This window comes from Amphiprion ocellaris, chromosome 16, assembly GCF_022539595.1.
Source record: "Amphiprion ocellaris isolate individual 3 ecotype Okinawa chromosome 16, ASM2253959v1, whole genome shotgun sequence".
Classification (NCBI taxonomy): domain Eukaryota; kingdom Metazoa; phylum Chordata; class Actinopteri; family Pomacentridae; genus Amphiprion; species Amphiprion ocellaris.
The window spans coordinates 16,978,373-16,999,822 of NC_072781.1; the positions used below are offsets into that span (position 1 = coordinate 16,978,373).

General features: G+C 39.6%; 1 protein-coding gene across 1 annotated transcript; it reads right to left on the reverse strand.

Moving 5' to 3' along the window:
• Positions 1–1,564: 1,564 nt before the first annotated feature.
• Positions 1,565–21,241, reverse strand: LOC111573728 (guanine nucleotide-binding protein G(I)/G(S)/G(O) subunit gamma-4). Its single transcript, XM_023278024.3, has 3 exons — positions 20,821–21,241; positions 19,478–19,583; positions 1,565–3,733 (listed from the first exon to the last, which is right to left on the reverse strand). Exons 2-3 carry the CDS (start codon positions 19,574–19,576, stop codon positions 3,605–3,607), a joined length of 228 nt encoding a protein of 75 aa, XP_023133792.1. The 5' UTR covers positions 19,577–19,583; positions 20,821–21,241; the 3' UTR covers positions 1,565–3,604.
• Positions 21,242–21,450: the final 209 nt, after the last annotated feature.

The following is a 21,450-nucleotide window of genomic DNA, read 5'->3' on the forward strand; positions in this document are numbered from 1 at the left end:
TGTTCAGGCTTTCTGGAAACACATCCGAACATCCTGCTCTGTGGTGGCTACGCAGCCCTCATCTATCCAAGTTTGTTGTTTATGTGTTTCATTTCACTTTTTATTTATACGTTGAAACCTATTTATACTATTCCAACTCATGTGTGTGTGCTTTTTCTTTTTCTTTTTTTTTCTTTTGCTTTGCTGCTTTCAAAACACTCAGGACCCACTGCACTTTTCTTCAGATCTAGATAGATACTTTTTTTTATTCAGTTGGGTCCCAGCTGGGAACCATGCATCTGCAACATAAAACTGAGACTTACTTCCTCAATTTCTAATTCAAGTTTTTTGGTACATAAAACATTTTTACTCTTATCTGAATTGAGGGTCTAAGGAGAGAGGGTGCTGTAGACTGCAAGGAACTCTGAGATTAATTTGTAATTTTAACCATATAAATGATAATAATAATAATATTAAAAGTGTTTTTCTTCAATACTGATTAGCCTTGGTTAAATTAGCAACAATTCAATTTAAAGTTAGGAAAATCACCGTTCTTTAGCATCGTTATTGGGAGAGAACAATGAAAAACTAACTTCATAAGACGGACTGTGTGGGTTCAGACTGATCAGATTTTATTAACTGTCTGTCAGATTTGACACTGACCTAACAAATCCTGAGTGGTGGATGGATGATTGCAACTTTACGTTTCTCTGAGTCCCACACACTTTAAACCAACCAGAACTGCACAGAGAAATACAGAAATCTGTTAAAAAAAACAAAACAAAACATTTTTAACTTCAGGAGACAATAGTATATTCATGTAGGACCCCATCACTCATTGCAGAAAGCTGATTGGCCTTTAATTTGAAATAAACGTAGATAATAATCCACAGCACAGCTGGTCCTCTGGATTTAAAAAAAATCATCTTCTGTTTTTAATTACATCCTGCTCCCTTGGGATTGGTATAGTGAAATCAATAAGAGACACCTGGATTTGCCTTATCGCTGCCATTCATCAAAACTGTCCATGTCGTTTTGTGCATTCATCATAGCCTCCTTTTCCTAAGAAATCAAGTTGATATCAAATATGATTTTGATATGATCATTGGAGTTTAAAGTGCAGTGACAAAGTGGTTAAAAATAAGTCAGCACTATCAATCATGTGTGGTGGAGATTAGAGTTGAGTGTGTGAAAAGGATGCATGGATGGACACATAAAAGTGCAACAACAGACAAAATAAATGCTGATGTCAGCGGCAGATACCTTGAAATATTATTGAGGCCATTTTTCATGCAAACTGCAGTGTCGCTGCACATATTACCTTTTTTTTAAAAACCATCTACACTGTAGGAGGCAAACTGGCCAAGGCTGAGCTGCATCATAAAAATGCCACAACACATGCACAGTGCATCCAGATGGCCTGTGGTTCAGCTCAGCCACAGGAGGTCTCCACCTCACACCAGAATACCATGTTCCTCCGCGAGACCCTGAACGATTTGCAATGGCCTTTAATGTTATCAGCGTGATCATGCAGACCGCAGCTCCAAACATCAGCGACAGACAGAAATATTGAAGACACAGCACATTTGGGTTGCCGTTTTCCTTTAATTCATTTGATCCATCAGAGGATTTACAAAGCCTGCTATTTAAATGCTATTTTTTTTCCCCAAAACGATAATACCATTCATGAATACAGCTGCACATTGTTGACATATCCGGACTCCAATGAAATTATTCTGTGCAGCGTAGCACCCAGAAAGTCAATGAAGAGGCAATATTTTATATCATAATAGTTCTCTCTTGTATAAATAGAAATAAATCCATGCAATATTCATCTCTAGCCGTTGTATTTCTTGTTTCGGATTTGGCACCATCCTTCAGATGAGGTCAGTGAGAGTGCCCTGAGGTCGGTCTCAGGTTTTCAGATAGGAAAGAAAGACAATAATTATCCTGAAAACAATTTGAGGACACACTGGTTTGTGTGTGTGATCAGAGTTGGATTCCTAATGTGATGGCTATTCAAGTACCAAGAGGAAATTTCTCTCAATTTTACAGAAACAATGATGCAAAAAGCCTGAACCACCAAAGGGAGCATATTATGTAAACGACCCTTACTGTTGTTTTTAAAAAATACTTAGATAGTATCAATAATTGCATGATTTATAAATGTTTTTTCTAAGTATCATACAAGCTTAGTAGCACTACACGTCATGTAGCTGTCAGTGCTGTGCAACAAATATTCAATAATACTACTGATAATAACAATATTAATAACAATCATAACAATTCATCGTAAAAATTAGCAAATGCTATTCAACTACCATGTAAAGGAAATAGTTCAACAGTGTGCTTTTTCTTCCAAAAACAAACAAAACGGAAAAAAGGCTGCAGATCACAGTGTGAAGATCACACTGTTCCCACAGAAATTGGCACTGTAACATACTGTACACTCTAAAAGACTGACAGTCCCTCGGAAACAGAGGAGGCTGTCAAAAAGGAGCAGAGAAACATGCAGGCCTCTGGTTTGGCTTTAATGTCAAAGGCCTTGCCATTCACTCTAGGACAGGCAAAAAGAATCAGGCTCAGGAAACATGCCCAGAAAAGAAATGACTCCGTTAAGGAAATAAGATGAAAAGATGTCCTGCAACTTGTAAAAATATTCCATTTGGGGGCTACAGGATTAACTAATAGTATCTCTGATTTGAAGTGGATGAAATATACGAGGAGTAAATCAAACAGAGCAGCAAAGGTAGAGTGCATTAGAGCCGGGCTGGGAAGGAGGAGGCAGATTCATAAATAATTTTTGACTTAAGGGTTGTTTGCACAGTGATAACCCTGAAGAACTCATCTCGCCGTTGAAACATTAGCTCTGCATCTTTCAATAAACAGTCTATGTGTTTATTTGCAGCACAAGTGATGTGCCGCCACCGCCTCCTCCTTCTTCTTCTTAGGAGAGCGGATTGCAACTGAAATTATTTACTACGTGGGATCAGGTTGGTGTTTCTGTGCACTTAATCTGAATCTGACTTTAATGCAGTGCTAAAAACGAGGCGGGTCAATTGTTGGCGACTCTGGAGGGAAATTGAAACTGAAACCACTAGTGAGGGAAGTGTCAAATTCCAGTGGTGCTTTCAGCAAGTGTTGCTACAAATAGTCAAACGTGCACACTGAGAGCAATAAAACAAAAACTCAAATTATGTTCAAGGTAATACAAAGATTTATGCTATTCTTAAAAATTCAGATAAAGGGACGGGGAATAAATGTTTAAAAAAGTTGCAGACGCTGGGCAAATTTCTGTTTCCTGAGGCAAGTTAAGATCTAGCACAAAAACAAAAGAACGAAAAGAAAAAAAAATCTCTCATCTCATTAAGCACTGAGCAAGGCTGTTCTCTAATAACAAAGCAATAACAAACCTATTTAACAAGACATGATACGCTCACTGGGTTGCCAGTTTGGTAGCCGACTCCCCCAAAACCTTCAGCCACCAGGACAGAGCTGACCAACAACAGAGTGTCCACCTGGCAAATCTCAACTCAATGCCTATGGCCAGTAGCTTCAGGTGTGGTGAAGACAGAGAAGCCAGGCAACACCATGCCTGCACCTGTACAGCTCTACCCGCAGGTCATCAGAGGATGGTGCAGAAGAACTTCTTCTCCCGGAAAGGGTTCTCGGAGGCGGGGACGGGCATAATGAGGGGGTCCTCGCGTATGTGGGCGTCGCAGTACGCCATCAGGTCTGCAGCTGCTTTGGATACCTGAAAGGTAGAGACGAAGCAAAAGGACCAGATCTTTATAATAAGTATTTGGGATCACAGAGAGGCTTCCGTCCCCTGAATGCATCTCTTTATCTGAAATGTTATCTCTAATTCTAACTGATGTTGTTTTTAAAGTACTGTTCTTCCAGAAATATACACTACACCATGCTTTATTCATAATGTTTTCAGCAATCTTGCCTTCATTAAGATGGTGTCTGGGGCTGTTTCTAGTTTTCCTACATGTTATTCATCAGCCATGCGACCTTAAAGTTCAGATTCGGCCTGGGGGCCATGTTGCTTCTCCCCTCATCGCTATCTGATCTCTGCGCTGTTGTTGTCTAAAAGAGGCATTCATTTCCCCAAGAAAATAATCATTTTAAAAAAGCACTAGACAATGTAAACCAGATGAATCCGTTTATGGAGTGAATCATGTATCATCAAGTATCTTTGTTAAAGACAAAACACAATGAGACAGTCAGAGGAGCTGATTTCCAACTTGGCAGGAAAACTGTAACGTCAGAATACCTTGAATCTGTGTGGAAGCAGAACTGTGTTAAAGTTATGGCATAGGGTTGAATATGATGTTTTGTACTGCACAGACTAAAGGATGACAGTCATGCTAGCAGCTCTGAGATACTTTACAGTCAATTTTCTTTTTGCTCATGCAGCAATACTTTGAGCTAAAAGATAAAGTTAGCATGTTAACATTCTCATTGTAGACTGTATATAAAAGAATGATGTCAGAGTCTGATAAGTGAAGCCAGTGCAGAAGTGGCTTAAACCTGCATCAGAGATCAACATCTCCGTTTGCAAAAATAAGTCTAATTGTATTGAAATCTATGAGAAAATGACCCTACATTGACCCTTGATTTGTTACCAAATTAGATTTTTGTCTCAATTAGTGATGTTCTGATAAAATTTCTTAACCCTGATCCAATCTAATCTTATCCGAGTCGTTTAATATTTATCTTCCAATGCCGAGTCCCAGTTCGATACCAGTCTCCTAAATAATACACTAATCTACAAGTATTGTAGATTAGCTGTTTGCGTCACATGGTTGCTCTTACTGTTTAACACTATGGTGACCAGAGGAGGTAGCTATGACAAAGGGTAAAGGGGCACCATGACAAAGTCTTCTGTGACACTTAATGACTCTAGGTACAATCATCTAAGGTACTAAAAGCCGGAATCAACTAAGTCAGCATTCCTATATCTCATTGCCTGTGGCTTGAAATAGCAATAAAGACACATGTCCAGTATACTGAATTTGTAATAAAAATGAATCAGTTATTGATTGATGATACCGCAGTTAGTAAGAATATTTTAAAAATTTCCCAAGACCTGCTTGACAGTGGATGTTAACTAAAGGATCAGGTTTAGGGTTGTCCTGAGACCAACCAGTTAAAAATTCCTGATCTAAATTCTAAAATTGCACATGCCTAGACTCAATTGCTAGTTTGAGTCTCCTTCAATACTGCATAATGTTCATATTGTAAATTATTGTCTTATTTTGAGTAAAATAGGCAACAAAGTAGGGCATGTCTTCGGGCAAAGATTGACTGACATTAGCATTAACACAAGCAATCAAAAAACCCAACAAAGATACATTGTTTTTAACTAGTTGTGTCTTTTAAATTCTGTGAAAGGAATTCTGAAGTAGGGCTGCACAGTGGCGTAGTGGCTAGCACTTTCGCCTTGCAGCAAGAAGGTCCCTGGTTCGCGTCCCGGCTTTCCCGGGATCTTTCTGCATGGAGTTTGCATGTTCTCCCTGTGCATGCGTGGGTTTTCTCCGGGTACTCCGGCTTCCTCCCACAGTCCAAAAATATGCTGAGGTTAATTGATTATTCTAAATTGCCCGTAGGTGTGAATGTGAGAGTGCTTGTTTGTCTATATATGTAGCCCTGCGACAGACTGGCGATCTGTCCAGGGTGTCCCCTGCCTTCGCCCGAGTCAGCTGGGATAGACTCCAGCCCCCCCCCGCGACCCTAGTGAGGATTAAGCGGTGTATAGATAATGGATGGATGGATGGAATTCTGAAGTATCAGTTTTGTTGCTGTATGTTTTGCATTTAAGGTCATTTATTATTTTTCATGCACATTTATTTATTAATCAAGAATGATGGAAAGAAATGCTGAATTTTATAAAAACTATGTTTACAGGAAGATTGTACATTTTTGGGGGAATATTTTGTTTGCTTAATGACAATGACAATGATGATGTCAAACAAGGTGAATATCCCGTGGAGTCTTGGCGAACAGTTGTGTGACACGTTTTAATTCTGATAGTTTTGCACTGAAGCTGCAACTCGCTGTGTTTATTCTCAGAGCAGATGTTTTTGGGGATAAACTTGCACCAGAGGAGACCTGACTGGATGTTTGGCGGCTGTTTTTTCTTTGAAACCGCATATTGTCGGTGCTCCCGATCCGTCAGTGCCTGTGGCGGCTGCACTGATGCCTGTCACCTCAGCCGGAGGCAGGAGGACGAGGCGACTCAGGAGGTGACTGACAGGTGTTCAGGATGGACCTCCTCGACCAGCTCAGGGGAAAACAGAGTGGGACTCACGGCTGCACTTCTTCCACCGAGGCAAAAAAGTTGCACGATGTATTTTTCAAAGTCAAACAGTGACTATGAATTTTACAGTATGGTCAGACTGTATGTGAATCCAGGTTTCCACTCGGGAGATGAGTGGGAGGTTACGGGAGGGGAGGCAGCAAATGGAGAGCAGAGGAGCAGGTGCATCAGAGGGACGGCGAGGGCTCAGGGATCTACGTGGAGGACAGAGCCATCTGATCTCCTGCCTGCCACTTCACCTCACCCACTGCTGCTCTCACAGGAGAATACAACACACAAAATCCATCATGCTGCCTTTCAGCTTAGGTCCTCAACCAGGATTGTTACACTGTTATTTCCACCATCCCACAGCCTCAAATGGAAATATGTGTAAAGGATTGTGGATCAATAGCAGTAGCTGAGATCTCTGCGTTTCAAATGATCAATAAGGCTCATCTTATTTGATATTTTTCTCAGTGTCATAAAATCCCATGAAAAGACCAAAAACAACAATTTGTTATTCAGTTTCTTGCGTCTTTCTGACATCTTTAACCTACGGCACTCTGCTGCAAGCTCATTTGTTGTTACAAAACATATAGATTAGTTCACAAAAAGGTGCTTTCACTTTTAAAAGGCTCATAAATTTTGCCAAACAGCTGTGCACTGTCATTTTTAACTGATGTAACTCAAATAAAAGCAATTTGTTGGGGACTGTTTTCTAACACAGAATATTACACACTTGGTTGCAAGGAGTGAACTTCAGGTTTTAGCAGGACAATTCTTTTCAACTGTCAAAAACAAACTTATAGAATATCATCAGCTTCACTACCTCATTTATATTCACATTAGGCTTTCAAGCAAATGAAAGAAAGAAATTTTGATACATCTTGTAATCTGAACAAAACACCGTCAGTTTCACTAGATGATTTAAATAACTCAGTCTGGATAGAATTTATCATTTTGAATAGTTGGGTTATTTCGTGCGGGAGTACATCGGCATAGAAAATGTAAAAAATATTTTATATATAAAATATACGAATATTTTTTGTCAATATTGAGATCACAATTAGTCTATTCACTGCAATTTTTAATTGACTTCAGAGACAAAATATTGTTATTGCGCTACCCAATTTTAATAAACAGAGTGCTGCTTTCACTTCTACTTCTAATCTTCACATTCAGAGCAAAATAAAAATAAAACTTTACATAAAACACCTCACTTGTCATCATTAGACGCAACAATTTACCGATGTTCCCTAAAAGCCTCACATGAAGGCTACGCTAGAAGCTAACTGGGCGGCTGAGCACAGAGAAGCCTTTAGTCTCCACTGAGTTACTGCAGCATAGCAGCTCATACAGCTGAGACCAAAAATTTCTTTGAAAAGAGTAAAATGAAGCATTCTATTACCAGATTTACCAGAGCTAAATCTGTTTTTTATCTTTCTATGAGCCTTTTAAATATCAGTATCACAATCACTCATGTTCATTCATTTGCAAGAAGCCAATCATGACCATAATTTCTATTCAATGAATTGTGCGGCTCAATAATTAATGTTGCTTTTTTTGCAACCAAATCTTCATTTTTAGTGTTTCTCTCCACTTCCTGGCTCACTTTACTGTCAAAATGTGAAGTCTGCACATCAACAGATTCTGTGTCTTTTAAACAAAAAAACTGTTTATCCAGGAACCATTAAATTGGAATAAATTATGTTGCATCGGACAGACTTCTTTTGTAGATTAGTCATAGAAAATGAGAACTGTGCCAGGATTCTTTTTGTATCAAGCTGAGAAAAAAAAGCACAAATGTGTTTGAATTAACTGTCCTTACTTCCCATTGCATTGTGAGTATTGCCCATGTACACATCACAATGTCAAGGCTCAAACAATATATCCTGCAGCTCTGTTTTGACAACACACTCACCAAACCACTGAGTTACCAGTAAATCTGAGACTAGACTGAGCTTTACAGAGTGATGGAAATAGCACCGTAGTGTTGAGATCTAAAAAGAGCCAGCATGCTTTTGTGCCAATAGCAAAGCGGTATAATAATTACCACGTTTCCCGACTTAGTTTTGCATATTTACATCCTAACATTTGCTACATCCAACAGGCACAAAACAACTGAAGTGGAAGATAATACTAATATACCATTAGTTTATAATTAATGGTATATTATTAAAATAAATGTTGGCTATATTAAAAATGCAAAATCATGCAGTCATCACAATTCGTCTTGTAGGGCACAGCAATGTCTTGACCATTTGTATTGGTAATCCAATAGTAATCCAATAATAATAATAATTAATTGAGACATTTTACTAAATGCCACAAATGTCAGCCACATGGAGGAAAAGTCACACTTACACCAATATCTGCGTGATTCACTCTCTGTGTAAAAATGATTTTTGTACAAATTTTCATGGCAAGCCGTAGTTGTTGAGACATCCCAGTCTGGACCGGAGAGGTGGGCCGGTCGACTGACACACCAACATTGGCATCCATCGAGTCACACTGCTAGCCAGACCAAAACAAGCTGACAGAGTTTTGACTAGTCCTACACATTCAGTCAATTCAATCTGCCTCTCCTCCTCGGATATTCACTGCTTTTGAATTTCTTCTGAATGACCGTATCCAAATACAACACCCTGTTTAACACCAGAAACACACAACAGTGTCCTCTAATGGTTCACTGCCACTTCCATTTACAACCTGTGCCATTTTTTTCAAATAATCAAAATGGAATTTTAAAATTAGAAGTTTAGTTTAGTTATGGGAGAACATTAAGCAGTGCAACGAGTTAAGTTGCCAAACTACAAAAAAAGGCACACTGACAGAACAGTGTTATCACACATGGCTGCCTCTCTGCATGATTCTGTTCTGCTCTAACTACTGTGCTGTCGCCACCTTCTTCCACTTAATGCGTCTCTATTATTTATGTCTGCTTCACCACACCTGCACTGTGGATCTGTTTTGCAATTCCTCTGTCGCTGATAACAGCTCATAAGTCACTGATTACTCAATACAGCCTCAGTAAACAGAAGTGTCTTTTTTTTTGTGAAAGCTGACAAGAACTGACTTTCAAAAACACATTTATGCTTCGCAGCATCGTACCACTATTTGACAGTATGTTTTTGCACTTCCTGAGTCACAGCTGAAAGGAAGATCAATACAGCAATGAAATGCCACATTATCAGTTACTATGAGTATACAGGTGCACCACTGATCTGAATATTTGGAATAAATACACTCACACTCGCAGCACTTTTGAGACACAATACAATCAGTTTTAATTTCAGCGACACACTTTCTGACCACATCCAGCCTCTTGTCGCTGCATCCAAACAGTAACAAAGCCTTCTCCTGCTATAGAAGTAAACAGCTTAATTATTTTCATAATCAAAGTAAATGCAGTAATTATATTATCACGTAGCTGCAGCCAGGGTTTCTGCAGAGAGCAGGAGCCCCACAGGACAGAAAGTGGAACTGCACTGTGTGTGTCATTAGGCCCAGACTGATTGTAATTACACTGCAGCCCCATGATGGAAGGAGAGTCCTTCTAATTAGCACAGATCACATTCCTTTGGCTGATTGAGCAATTAATGAGAATGTGGTGATCCCTCAATCAGCAGCACAGAGAGCCGCTCTCGTCACTGATACACTCTCTCCCTCGTCAGATCCCTTAATTAAATTTAAGGGATCGCCACACGTAGCCAACAGTCTGTTTTCCACTCTGCTTTTATTTCCAGCCACATTCTTCTTCACTGCTTCTTCTTCTTCTTATTTTAATGAAGAATTACTCGGATCTGCACATCCGATGTGCCGAGCGGTAACACGAAACACAAGCAGCTGTCTGCCCATCGATCAGCCAACAACTGCTGTGGAAATAATAAAGATTTGAAACCTGCAACTGGTTTTTACTCTTTTCAATATGCAAAAATACACATGTAAATACTGCGTTGGGCCTAAAGTAGCCTGCCATCCAAATCAGTGATTTTTTTCCCTCCTTAACATATTAATTCAGTATTTCTTTGAAAATTATTAAAGCTAATAATGAGAGTAAAATCACCAAATTCCTGCAAAACACATTACACCAGGGCGTCAAACTCATTCTAGTTCAGGGGCCACATTCAGCCCAATTTGATCTCAAGTGGACTGGATCAGTAAAATCAGAGCACACTAACCTATAAAGAACCATCCATCCATCCATTATCTATACACCGCTTAATCCTCACTAGGGTCGCGGGGGGGCTGGAATCTATCCCAGCTGACTCAGGTGAAGGCAGGGGACACCCTAGACAGGTCGCCAGTCTGTCGCAGGGCCACATACAAAGACAAACAATCACTCACACATTCACACCTACGGGCAATTTAGAGTAATCAATTAACCTCAGCATATTTTTGGACTGTGGGAGGAAGTCGGAGTACCCGGAGAAAACCCACGCATGCACAGGAAGAACATGCAAACTCCATGCAGAAAGATCCCGGGAAAGCCGGGACGCGAACCAGGGATCTTCTAGCTGCAAGGCGAAAGTGCTAACCACTACACCACTGTGCAGCCCCCTATAAAGAACCACAATTCCAAATTTTCCTTTGTTTTACTGCAAAAAAGTATGTTCTGAGAATGTTCACATTTAATAAACTATTTTATTTTTTACAAAATATTATGAACAACCTAAAATTCCTTAAGAAAAATAAATTCAATTTCAACATCATTATGCCTCAGTTTATCATTTACACATTACAACTTCCAGATCACAGGGTGTCTACAAAGGAACAAAACATTTAGAAGGTATCTGGAATTGAACGACATAGTATTTTACTTTATGATCAAAAAGGCAAAAAAGACAAAAAACAACCAAAACAAGACAAATTATTACGAAAATGAGACATAAAATGACAAAAACAAGACAAACAACCTGAAACAAAAACGACACAAAAAAATTAGACAAAAAAAGAACAAAATGCCAAAAAAAGACAAAAAACACAAGTGAGACAAAAAGGAAACACAAAAAGATGAAAGCGAGAAGCAAAACGACAAAAACATGAGACAAACGACAAAAGTCAGACAAAAAAACAACAAAAACAAGACAAAATATTACAAAAATGAGAAACAAAATGGCAAAAATGAGACAAACGACACAAAACAAAACAAAAAAGAGACAAAAAAGTTACAAAGCAGCAAAACAAATGGAGACAAACGAGACAAAAAATGACAAAAAGGAACAAAACGACAAAAGGCAGACAAAAAAAGACAAAAAACAACTAAAGCAAGACAAAATGTGACACAAAATGACAACAAAAACCAAGCAATCTAGTGTTTTACTTTATGATCAAAATAATTTGTCATGGTCTAAAAATTATTTTAAATTTACGGTTTTACAAATGTATATTTTGTAGTTGTCTCCTCTGTAATTTTTACACTTAACAAAGTTGTCCTGCGGGCCGGATTGGACCCTCTGGCGGGCCGGTTTTGGCCCACGTGCCGCATGTTTGACACCTCTGCATTATACCGATGTCATCATAACTGTAAGAAAACCAAACTTTACAAGTAATGCAGCCGAAAAACTAAATCCTAGTCAAAAACAGCTTGACAACGTTAAAGTTTACAGACGTCAGCTATTCAGAGGAACTTACATTTCCGTCAGACTCACTATGGAGCCGAGTGAAAACCACAAAGACAAGCAGGAGATCAGTCGTGACACTTGAGATCCAATTACATTCCAGTCTGACATATCTGTTTCCATGTTAAGGTGACGGTAAAACTGACGAGCCAAATCTATTCCGACACTGTGATCTAAACACTTCTCACCTCATTCAAAATAACAACATCATTTTACATGTCTGAATATTTACCTTCCGCAGAATCATAGTCGTTTTTCTCACATGCTATTTTAGGCAGGTCTATTATTGTGCATGCTGCATTTGTTACCTATTTTTTTAAACAAACTAAAAAATGGAAAACACATCATTTCTGGTTCACAAAAGCATTTTTTTTTCTGTTGTGTTGCTGTCATTGTGGCACCATCATGTAAATCCACTCGGGAACTGGCTGGAGGCCTGAACATAATGTGCGAAAATAACAAACAAAACAAGAAGCAGCCCACCCAGAAGAGATGGCAGGAGACGGAGTTTATTGAAGATTTAAAATGGACAATCTGAGAAGATTGGCGTCAGGATTTCTGAAAGTTTTGAAACTGACTGCGAGAAAACTTCCTGTTAATTGATTTTTAAGCATTTACGTTTTATGCCAAGACAGTTAGCCGCATTGCTAGCCTCGTCGTCGCACCAAATACAGGTGACATGTCGGCTACATGACACGAAGGTCAAGGTATAACTAGGTTTAAATGTCGGAAGTCGGTTTGAGAAGAATCACTCCTGCAGAACATCCCATTTGAAACATCTGAGGTAAAAACTGGAAGAACCAGAAGCTACTTAAGCTGCTGATGCCCGGCATACCACCTACAGTTTGTCTGCCAGAGACTGTGGCTGTGTTTCACAGTACTTTGAGGTTGAATCTTTACTCTAGCATTCAGATTAGTACCAGTATAATGACACATTCCTATCAAACCATAATTAAAAACACATCGAAAAACACTCAGTTTTCAAGAGTCATATTTAGATTTTTGATATGGGTTGAATACAGTTTACTGGTTTGTAGTGAAAAATACTGATTGAAGCTCTCGAGCAATTGGCAAAATTTTGTATTTTTAAAAATATAATACAAAAAGCTGGTCATATGTGTTGTATTTCATCTTGGAAAATTCTGCGTCCACTTCAGTGCGTGCATATATATATATATATATTTTTTTATATATATATATATATATATATATACATATATATACATATATATACATATATATGTGTATATATATATATATATATATATATATATATATATATATATATATATATATATATATATATATACATATATATACATATATATGTGTATATATATATATATATATATATATATATATTTTTTTTTTTTTTTTTTTTTTTTTTTTTTTTTTAAATTAAATAAATAAAAATGATGGTTGTTTTCTTTAGTGCAGTTATTGCCTATAAAGACCTTTTCAGACATAATGAGGCTTTAGCCAGGTGTAGGTCAACAAAGCCACGGAGGACTGAGCAACTTAAACTTTCAAAACTTGTAGTTGGGCTAGAAAACATTCTGAATGAAAACTGCACCTTATTAGACTATTACCTCAATTATGAAACTTTAATAGATCTGTAGAGCTACTGGGGAGAAATGCACAACAAAGCTAGATGACAGATTATGAGCATAATCAACAGTCAACACCACGACTGAGCAGCTTTAAACTACAGTGCACTGATTAGAATCTCAAAAACATGGATTCAGCTTCCAGAGTATCTTACATGACAAACCTAAGGAACCAATCCTGTCAGCATGAAGAGCAGAATGGTCCGTTATCATTATTCTTCAGTTTTTAGATGTGTGTGTGTGTGTCTCCGATATCACAACTTGTGTAGTGAAGAGTAGTTTTACAGCGTTTCAGTGGAGTTTAGGTGAGCTGGTGAGCTCCAGCTGCAGCAAGTGGTGGAGAGCTGGTTAAAGAGAGATCTGCATATTCTAGAGCACGCCTGTCAAACATGCGGCCCGCGGGCCAAATCCGGCCCGCCAGAGGGTCCAATCCGGTCCACGGGACGACTTTCAAAGTGTAAAAATTACAGAGAAGACATTAACTGCAAATTGTAAATTTGTAAAACTATAAATGTAAAATTATTTCTAGACCATGACAAGTTGTTTTGATCATAAAGTAAAATATGATATTGCTCATTGTTCTTTTGTCAGTGTGTCTCATTTTTGTAATATTTTGTCTTGTTTTTGTTGTTTTCTTGTCTTTTTTGTCTGACTTTTGTCGTTTGTCTCGTGTTCGTAGTTTTGTTTCTCATTTCTGTTTTGTGTTTCCTTTTTGTCTCGTTTGTGTGTGTTGTTTTATTTTTGTCATTTTGCGCTTTGCTTTATTCATTGTTTTGTGCATCGTTTTTGCCGTTTTCTGTTTTTTGTCTCACTTGTGTTAGTTTTTTTCTGTCATTTTCTCACTTTCTAACTTTTTTGTCTAATTTTTTCTCTTTTGTTTTGTTTTGTGTCGTTTGTCTAATTTATTGTCATTTTGTGTCTCTTTTTTGTCATTTTTTTCTTTTTTTATCTGACTTTTGTCATTTTGATCATGAAGTAAAATATAACATTGTTCAGTTCCAGATGCCTAAATGTTTTGTGCTTTTGTAGATAAACTGTGGTGTAATATTGTTGAAATTGAATTTATTTTTCTTAAGAAATTTTAGGATCTTCATAATGTTTTGTAATTTTCAGAACATACATTTTTGCACTAAAACAAATGAAAAATTTGGAGTGTTCGTTATTTATAGACTCATCTGCATTGATTTTACTGGTATGGCCCACGTGAGATCAAATCGGGCTGAATGTGGCCCCTGAACTACAATCAGTTTGACACCCCTGTTCTAGAGAAAGCAACAATTGCAGCGGCACATCTAAGCCATTTTAAGGCATGGAAAAAAGCTTCTCAATATGCAACTTTGATCAACAGAAATGAGTTGTAAGGGGTTTAATCAATGACCAAAAAGACTTTACAACACGCCTGATATGTCTTCTAGGATTGAAATCTGTTTTCTAAGATCGGGTTTTCCTCCTGAGATTTGAACACAAATACAAACCTGTGTCACATTATTAGGACAATCAGACAGGCTCATTATCAGCTTTTCATTTTATTGTGGCCTCCATCCCTCACTGGATGCCTTTCAAATGCTGCTGGCTTTATCCAGTGTATCCAGTGAAATTGCCATTGCTAATTTTACAGAAAAGTGAGCAGGATTAAGACATGAAGCTGACATGTTCAGATGCCATCAGATTAGTAGAATACTATGCCTGTCTGAAAGGTGCTTAAACTGCATCCGTTTTTACTTGGATGTACTATCTGACGCGAAAACAAATTAAGCCTTTCAATAAAACGTTGCGCCACAAAAGGCGACTTGTCCGTTAAATTGCCATGATACATCTCCCAAACCCTGATTACAAGCTGGAGATAAACATTTTGTTTTAAAAGACGAGGACGTTTTCCTGTGAGCAGCCTTTGTTGTGCTGAGTAGTGATGACGGTGTATGGCTGACTTCCAGGCTCGGCTATAATGCTGAGCGAACAGCCTCGGGGCTGCGCAGCAATCATTCCCTGAGCACATGAGGAGCCTGCTGAATGAGATGATGACACGGCCTTTTAAGTTGCACAAGACGTCGTTCATGAAAAATGTTGCCCCTTCACATACCAGAAACATATGAGTGGAAACTATAGCCTTTAGTAGGGTGAAGACATAAAACAGTTAAAGCAATTACTTGTTTTATCTAATGAATGGAAGCAATGGAAATCCCTTTTCACATCGACTTTATTGATGTTTTAAAGCATAATGGCTGGCCTCTACTATAAAGAGTGCATAGGGATCAAAAGTCAATATTAACCCAGTGCTGTTTGATGAAGGCCTAGCACTGCTACACAGTAACAGTGTGATGGAGCTCATGATAAAAAAGGACACTCGCTCATTTAAATTTACGTTTCCTGTCCTCATCTGGGAGTTTGAACCTTTCGCTCATGAGCCCGAGTATAATATGAGGAGGAATTGTGCAACCAAATTGATCCAAATTTGCTGAAAGCTAATGTCAGAAGCGGTCAGCAATCACCGTGCCCCACTATTCCTGTGGGTTCACCGCTCACAGTTACCACATGGGTGCTACTTGGGTGTTCCAGCTGTGCACAACACTGTGACAGAGAGTTGGTGACATTGGTGCTTTCAAGATGAAGTAAGGCTTTATGCAATGCCTGTCAGAAGACGCTGCACTACCCTAACCTGGGACACATTCATTGTTCTTGTCAGGTTGTAGTTGGGGCTGCGCAGTGTCTCGGTGGTTAGCACTGATCTCTGGTTTGCGTCTTGGCTGGGGGCGCTGCATGGAGTTTGCATGTTCTCCCTGTGCAAGCGTGGGTTTTCTCTGGGTACACCGGCTTCAGACCAGAAGATCAAGAGACATATTGCCATAGCCAAAGATGCTTTTAACAAGAAAAAGACCATCTTCATGAACACACACATGAGTATGCTGACAAAACTAAGAATCCTCAGATGCTACATCTGGTCAATCTTGCTATATGGATGCGAAACGTGGACAATATCAAACAATATGCAGAAGAGACTCCAGGCAACAAAAGTGTGGTTCCTATGAAGAATGCCAAAGATATCGTGGGTAGAAAGAGTAACCAATGAAGAGGAGCAAATGCGAAAAGAACAATGCTGGTAACCATCAAATCGAGAACCATTAGATTCCTAGGAATAGCATAGAGAATCTTGCAATAAAAGGAAAAATAGAAGGGAAGAAAGCAGGAGGATGCCACAGAATGACATACATTGACAACATCAAGGACTGGACAAATACATCGAAAGCCAACACTGTACTACTTGCAACGTATGACAGAAAAGTGGAAAGGCATGGTTGTCAACGCGATTAAGCAAGATACCTAAGAAGAAGAAGACTCCAGCTTCCTCCCCCAGTCCAAAAACATGCTGAGGTTAATTGATGATTCTAAATTGTCCATAGGTGTGAATGTAAGTGTGATTGTTTATCTCTCTGTGTAGCCCTGTGATAGACTGGTGGCCTGTCCAGGGTGTCCCCTACCTTCACCCTAAGCCACCTGGGATAGACTCCAACCCCCCTATGATCCTAATGAGGATTAAGTGGTGTATAGATAATGGATGGATGGACATGGCAGTTGGTCGTTGGAATAACTGATGGGAAATCTAAGTGTGGTGGTTTATAAGTGTTTATATGCATAAAAAGGACTTTTGTGGCACCAGAGGGAACTACACAAAATCTTATAAATGTCTTCAAGTGATGTCCGTTTATTCAACGTCACTTTGGGGCAGAAAATACAGGTTTGGAAAAGCTAAACAAAATAAAATAAGTGGTATTGTGAAGTTGCAGCCTACTACTCATCTGAGCTGGAGACAAGAGGCTGCATTAACTGCTATTAACGTCAATTGATGCTTTCTGGATCCATGTGTCCGTAAGGGTGCACATGAAATGAGCTTCTGCGTCAACCTCTGCAGACGTCTGCAAGCAGCCTAAGATTTGCGACCACTGCAATCGCACCAACTGTACATGCAGCAGGAGGAGAGGCTGTGTGAGGAGGAGATTTGCCATTATATCCACACATTTACGAAGTAAGAGTTGTAACTGAAGGAGTTGCTGCTGGTGCTTTGATTTGCTTCCCCAAACACAGTGGGAAGTTCTAAATTCTCCAGAAATCCTTTGCTACGTCCACACACTGCTCTGAAGACAGGAAGGCAACAAACTCAGCACACCCCCAGAATAAATATTAGCATATCATGGTGCTATACAACCTATTTTATACCTCAATATAGCAGATTAAGATACAGAATGGCTGTGTGTCCTGTGTGCTTTTATGTCTAATATGAAGGTCAATATGATGTGTTTATGTAGCAAACTGACTTGTACCTTGGTAGTATGTATATTGTAGCATGAACTGAACAACATGCACCTCTGCTCTCTGGATTCAAAGGCTTCATCAGTCAGCAAACTATATGTGGAAACCACGAGTTAGCCTTTAGCTTGTGTTTTCCACATTCAAATCTTAGACTGAACTGTTAACGCTTGAGTTGCATTGTGGGTAGTCTGACTCATCAGATGTGGGTAGCAGGTATAAGCCTGGCCTTTCCGCCGCCCTTTTCACATGGGATTCTCCTCTCCTTCCATTATGTGTGCGTTCCCGTTCTAAAAAACCCTTTCACTACATGAAACAACAACAACAACCTCTGAGCAGCAACCTACACCCTGAAGATGGTAAGTTTTGCAAAAGATTCGGACCTTACAATAAAGAAGTGTCTGCTCTACATGCAAATATTCCACTAAAACAATTCCGTCATCACTATTTTGCAGGAACACAGTCGCTACTTCCTTAGCTTAGCCTCGCCCAAGATGATTGTGATTGATTGTTTATGAGGTGCAGTCAGACCATTCTCCAGCACTGACACATTATTGTGGAGACTATACAAGACCACATTATGGGTAATGCAGGCTGGCATGTAAGAAAAAAAGCATGAAATAAAAAAGATAATGCATCTCTGTATCAAATGTGTTGCCTTGATAAAAAAACTGACCATTGTGAGTCCGACAAAGTTATCGGAGTGCACTGCTAAAAATAGAATAAAGAATAGAGACTCCATGAAAGTCTGATGGTGATAGTTTACTCCTGTTGTATCAGTGCATCCACTACATGGGTTAATGCATTCATAATGGACTTAGATGACAAACAGTGTACAATAACGGACATAGGATCCAACACAAGGCTTTAATCTAAAGTGTTTTTGGAATGTGGAGTTGATCAATGTCTGCTTCTGCGTCTACATTGAAGAAAGCTTCTTACAGAAGAGGCAGGAGCAAAAACTGTGGTCTGGATGAAGGTCTAAATAGTACGACTGGTGATATATACTATGCTTTTATGCTTGTTAGAACATCCTATGAACCAACAATGCTTCAGTCTTTCTCTAAATCTTCCTCGTCATGCCTGAGACTCTCAGTTCCAAATCGATTTGATCCTATTGAAGAAGTAAATCTTTAAAAACACAAACATACAGCACACTTAGAGTTTAAAAAAAAAAAAAAAACACTCAGTATTGTCCTCAAACAGCTGGGTACTGTAGCGTTTATCACATGCTACTCAAACAAGAGTAATCAGTACATTAACATGGGGCTAATTTGAGCTGTGGATTAATACACGTTTGATACACTAGTGAGTTTTTACAAAAGGACAATCCATGTTCAATCCAGCAGCTTGTCATCCGGTTTGAGTGATCAATGTCTTTTTTTTTTATAAATTCTGGACAACAGCAGCATCAGCCTATCTTTCAGGTTTAATGATTGTGTGCAAATATTAAGAAATGACCACTAAATATGATAATGTTGCCAATTCTACCCAAGAAAAATAATTTTTTCCAGAAAAAAATGAATAAAAAAGTAAATATTTGCAGCAGATTGTCACTTATGAAGAGGTTATTCTAGTGCTCGGCAGAAACACATTTAAATCAAGCAGGGCTACAGTTTGCACATTTGTTCACACAAACAGAGGTAAAAATCAAAGCCCCGTACCTTTATTCTATCCATGCAGGCCTCCATCTTCAGCTGCTCCACAGCTTTCCTGGCTTGGGAGATGCTGGCCGTGCTGTTGTTGGCGATGCCGTCCTTCATGATGCTCCTGTGACGCCAAGCAGAGGCACAAAGAGGGGCAACATGGAGTCAATGAACATCACATTAGATCCAGAAAGCAGCAGCCCCCCTGGCGGTACCTCTACCCCCCCTTGGAGCTGCCTTTCTCTAACACAACCCATTTTTCCCCCTTTTTTTTTTAATTTAAAAGGACCCATTTTGAATGGGGGAATCTGTTGTACAGCAGCCAAGCTCCATTTTATCTGGAGAAAGAGCAGCAGTTGGACAGCAGTTTGTCATTTATCAGCCGCTGCTCATGCATGATTGTTGTATTTTTTTGTGTGTGTGTCAAGTTATGGCGGCTGGTTGACGGGAGGGAGAAGTTACAAATGGGGTTTGAGTGCTTTAGTCAGATGCACCTCAGATACATGTTGAATCATGTGTTTCCACTTTTTGGGAAGCAACTTTCCCTCCATCTGCAGCCTGGAGCACATCTCTGTCCACTCTTCATCTCCTCAACTTTCTCCTCAGCTGCAGTGGAGTTCATCCTGCCACCTTCCTGCACATCAATCTCACTAAATCTTGCTCTCATTTTTAGGCCTCCTGACCCCCTCGCTCCTCAGATGCCCCAGTTTGGCAGCCAGCAGCACTAACCTGAGCACAGATGTGTTTTATAAGAATGTGCATGGAGATTATGAAGCATTTCACTGAGGTGGGGTGCTGTTGAATCCATTCACTCACTGGATTATTTTTCCTCACATCGATTTGTTTATTTCATTGCATTAGTTCGAATAGAAATGTATTACAGAGCTGATAGTTGGTAAAAAAAAAAAAAAGAAACAAAAAGAAAAAGAAAAAAAAGGGGGGAGATGCAGATTTTTTTCTCCAATCCACCCCTTCGTGGCTCTAAAGCCAGTTTGAAGCTTTTAATCACAGCCTCGGATGAAGCTATCAGGCCTTTTCCATGTAGGTTTCCCTTCGATTCGTGCATCCACAGCTGTGCTCGGCTCTATCTGGGGGGCTGTGCAGCCTCTGAGCCGTTTTATCCAAAATGCAACGATGCTAATTGTTGATGCAGATCTGTCAAACATGAGCGACTCTTATTTCTAATGAGATTAAATAGTGGACACAGAGCGGAGCTGCGGCCCTGCTCACAGCACAAAACAGCAAAAAAAAGCACACATCATCTACAGCGAACAAACGCACGGAGGGAGATTATTAGAACAAATCTGACGCTTCGCTGCATCGCTCGGCTACATTAATGTTGGCTACAGCCGCCGACCTACCTGAAATGTGCCAATGGATTTCCAATTTGGAGAATTCCGGGTTGACTCCACCCAACACACACACGCACACTCACACACACACACAAAAAAAAGCGAGGATCTGTCAAATATCAAATGATAAGAGGAAATCCCTTCGTCTCCCTGAACCCGCGGAGGTAAATCCTGCCGTTTTAATTTCGCCTCAGCGGCTCGCTCAGTGTGAGTCGTGCGTATTCCGTGTAGGAAGATGAAGCGGTGAGGTCTTGGTGAGCACCACGGCTGGACTTGGAGAGATGTTACGCATGCAGCAGGGGGGGAAACCTCTGTATGACGATCAGATACAGGCTGAGGGGCAGGGAGCACTCGATCAGTGGACCAGGAGCTGCAGCAAGAAGAAGCAGCAGCATTCAGGATTGGAGCTGCCACTCTGCGAACTGACCCGACACTGCCTATTAGTCAAATTGGGTCCTGCTGCTTTTTCTAATTTGCTTTATTGCTGCTGAGATCTGCAGGCTTCCCCATTTCATTTTTACATCAGCTTTGACATCACCGGGTCCCCCCAATAGTAACTGATGGGGCTCATCCTTAACGACAGCGCTCTTTGGGAAAATGTGCACCTCCAGTTTTACCCCCTTTATCATGCCACTGATC

Coding starts and splice junctions, on each gene's coding strand:
- LOC111573728 (XM_023278024.3), bottom strand. CDS start 19,576: ATGAAGGACGGCATCGCCAACAACAGCACGGCCAGCATCTCCCAAGCC. Junction 3,734..19,477: donor CCTGCATGGATAGAATAAAG/GTACGGGGCTTT, acceptor TCTACCTTTCAG/GTATCCAAAGCAGCTGCAGA.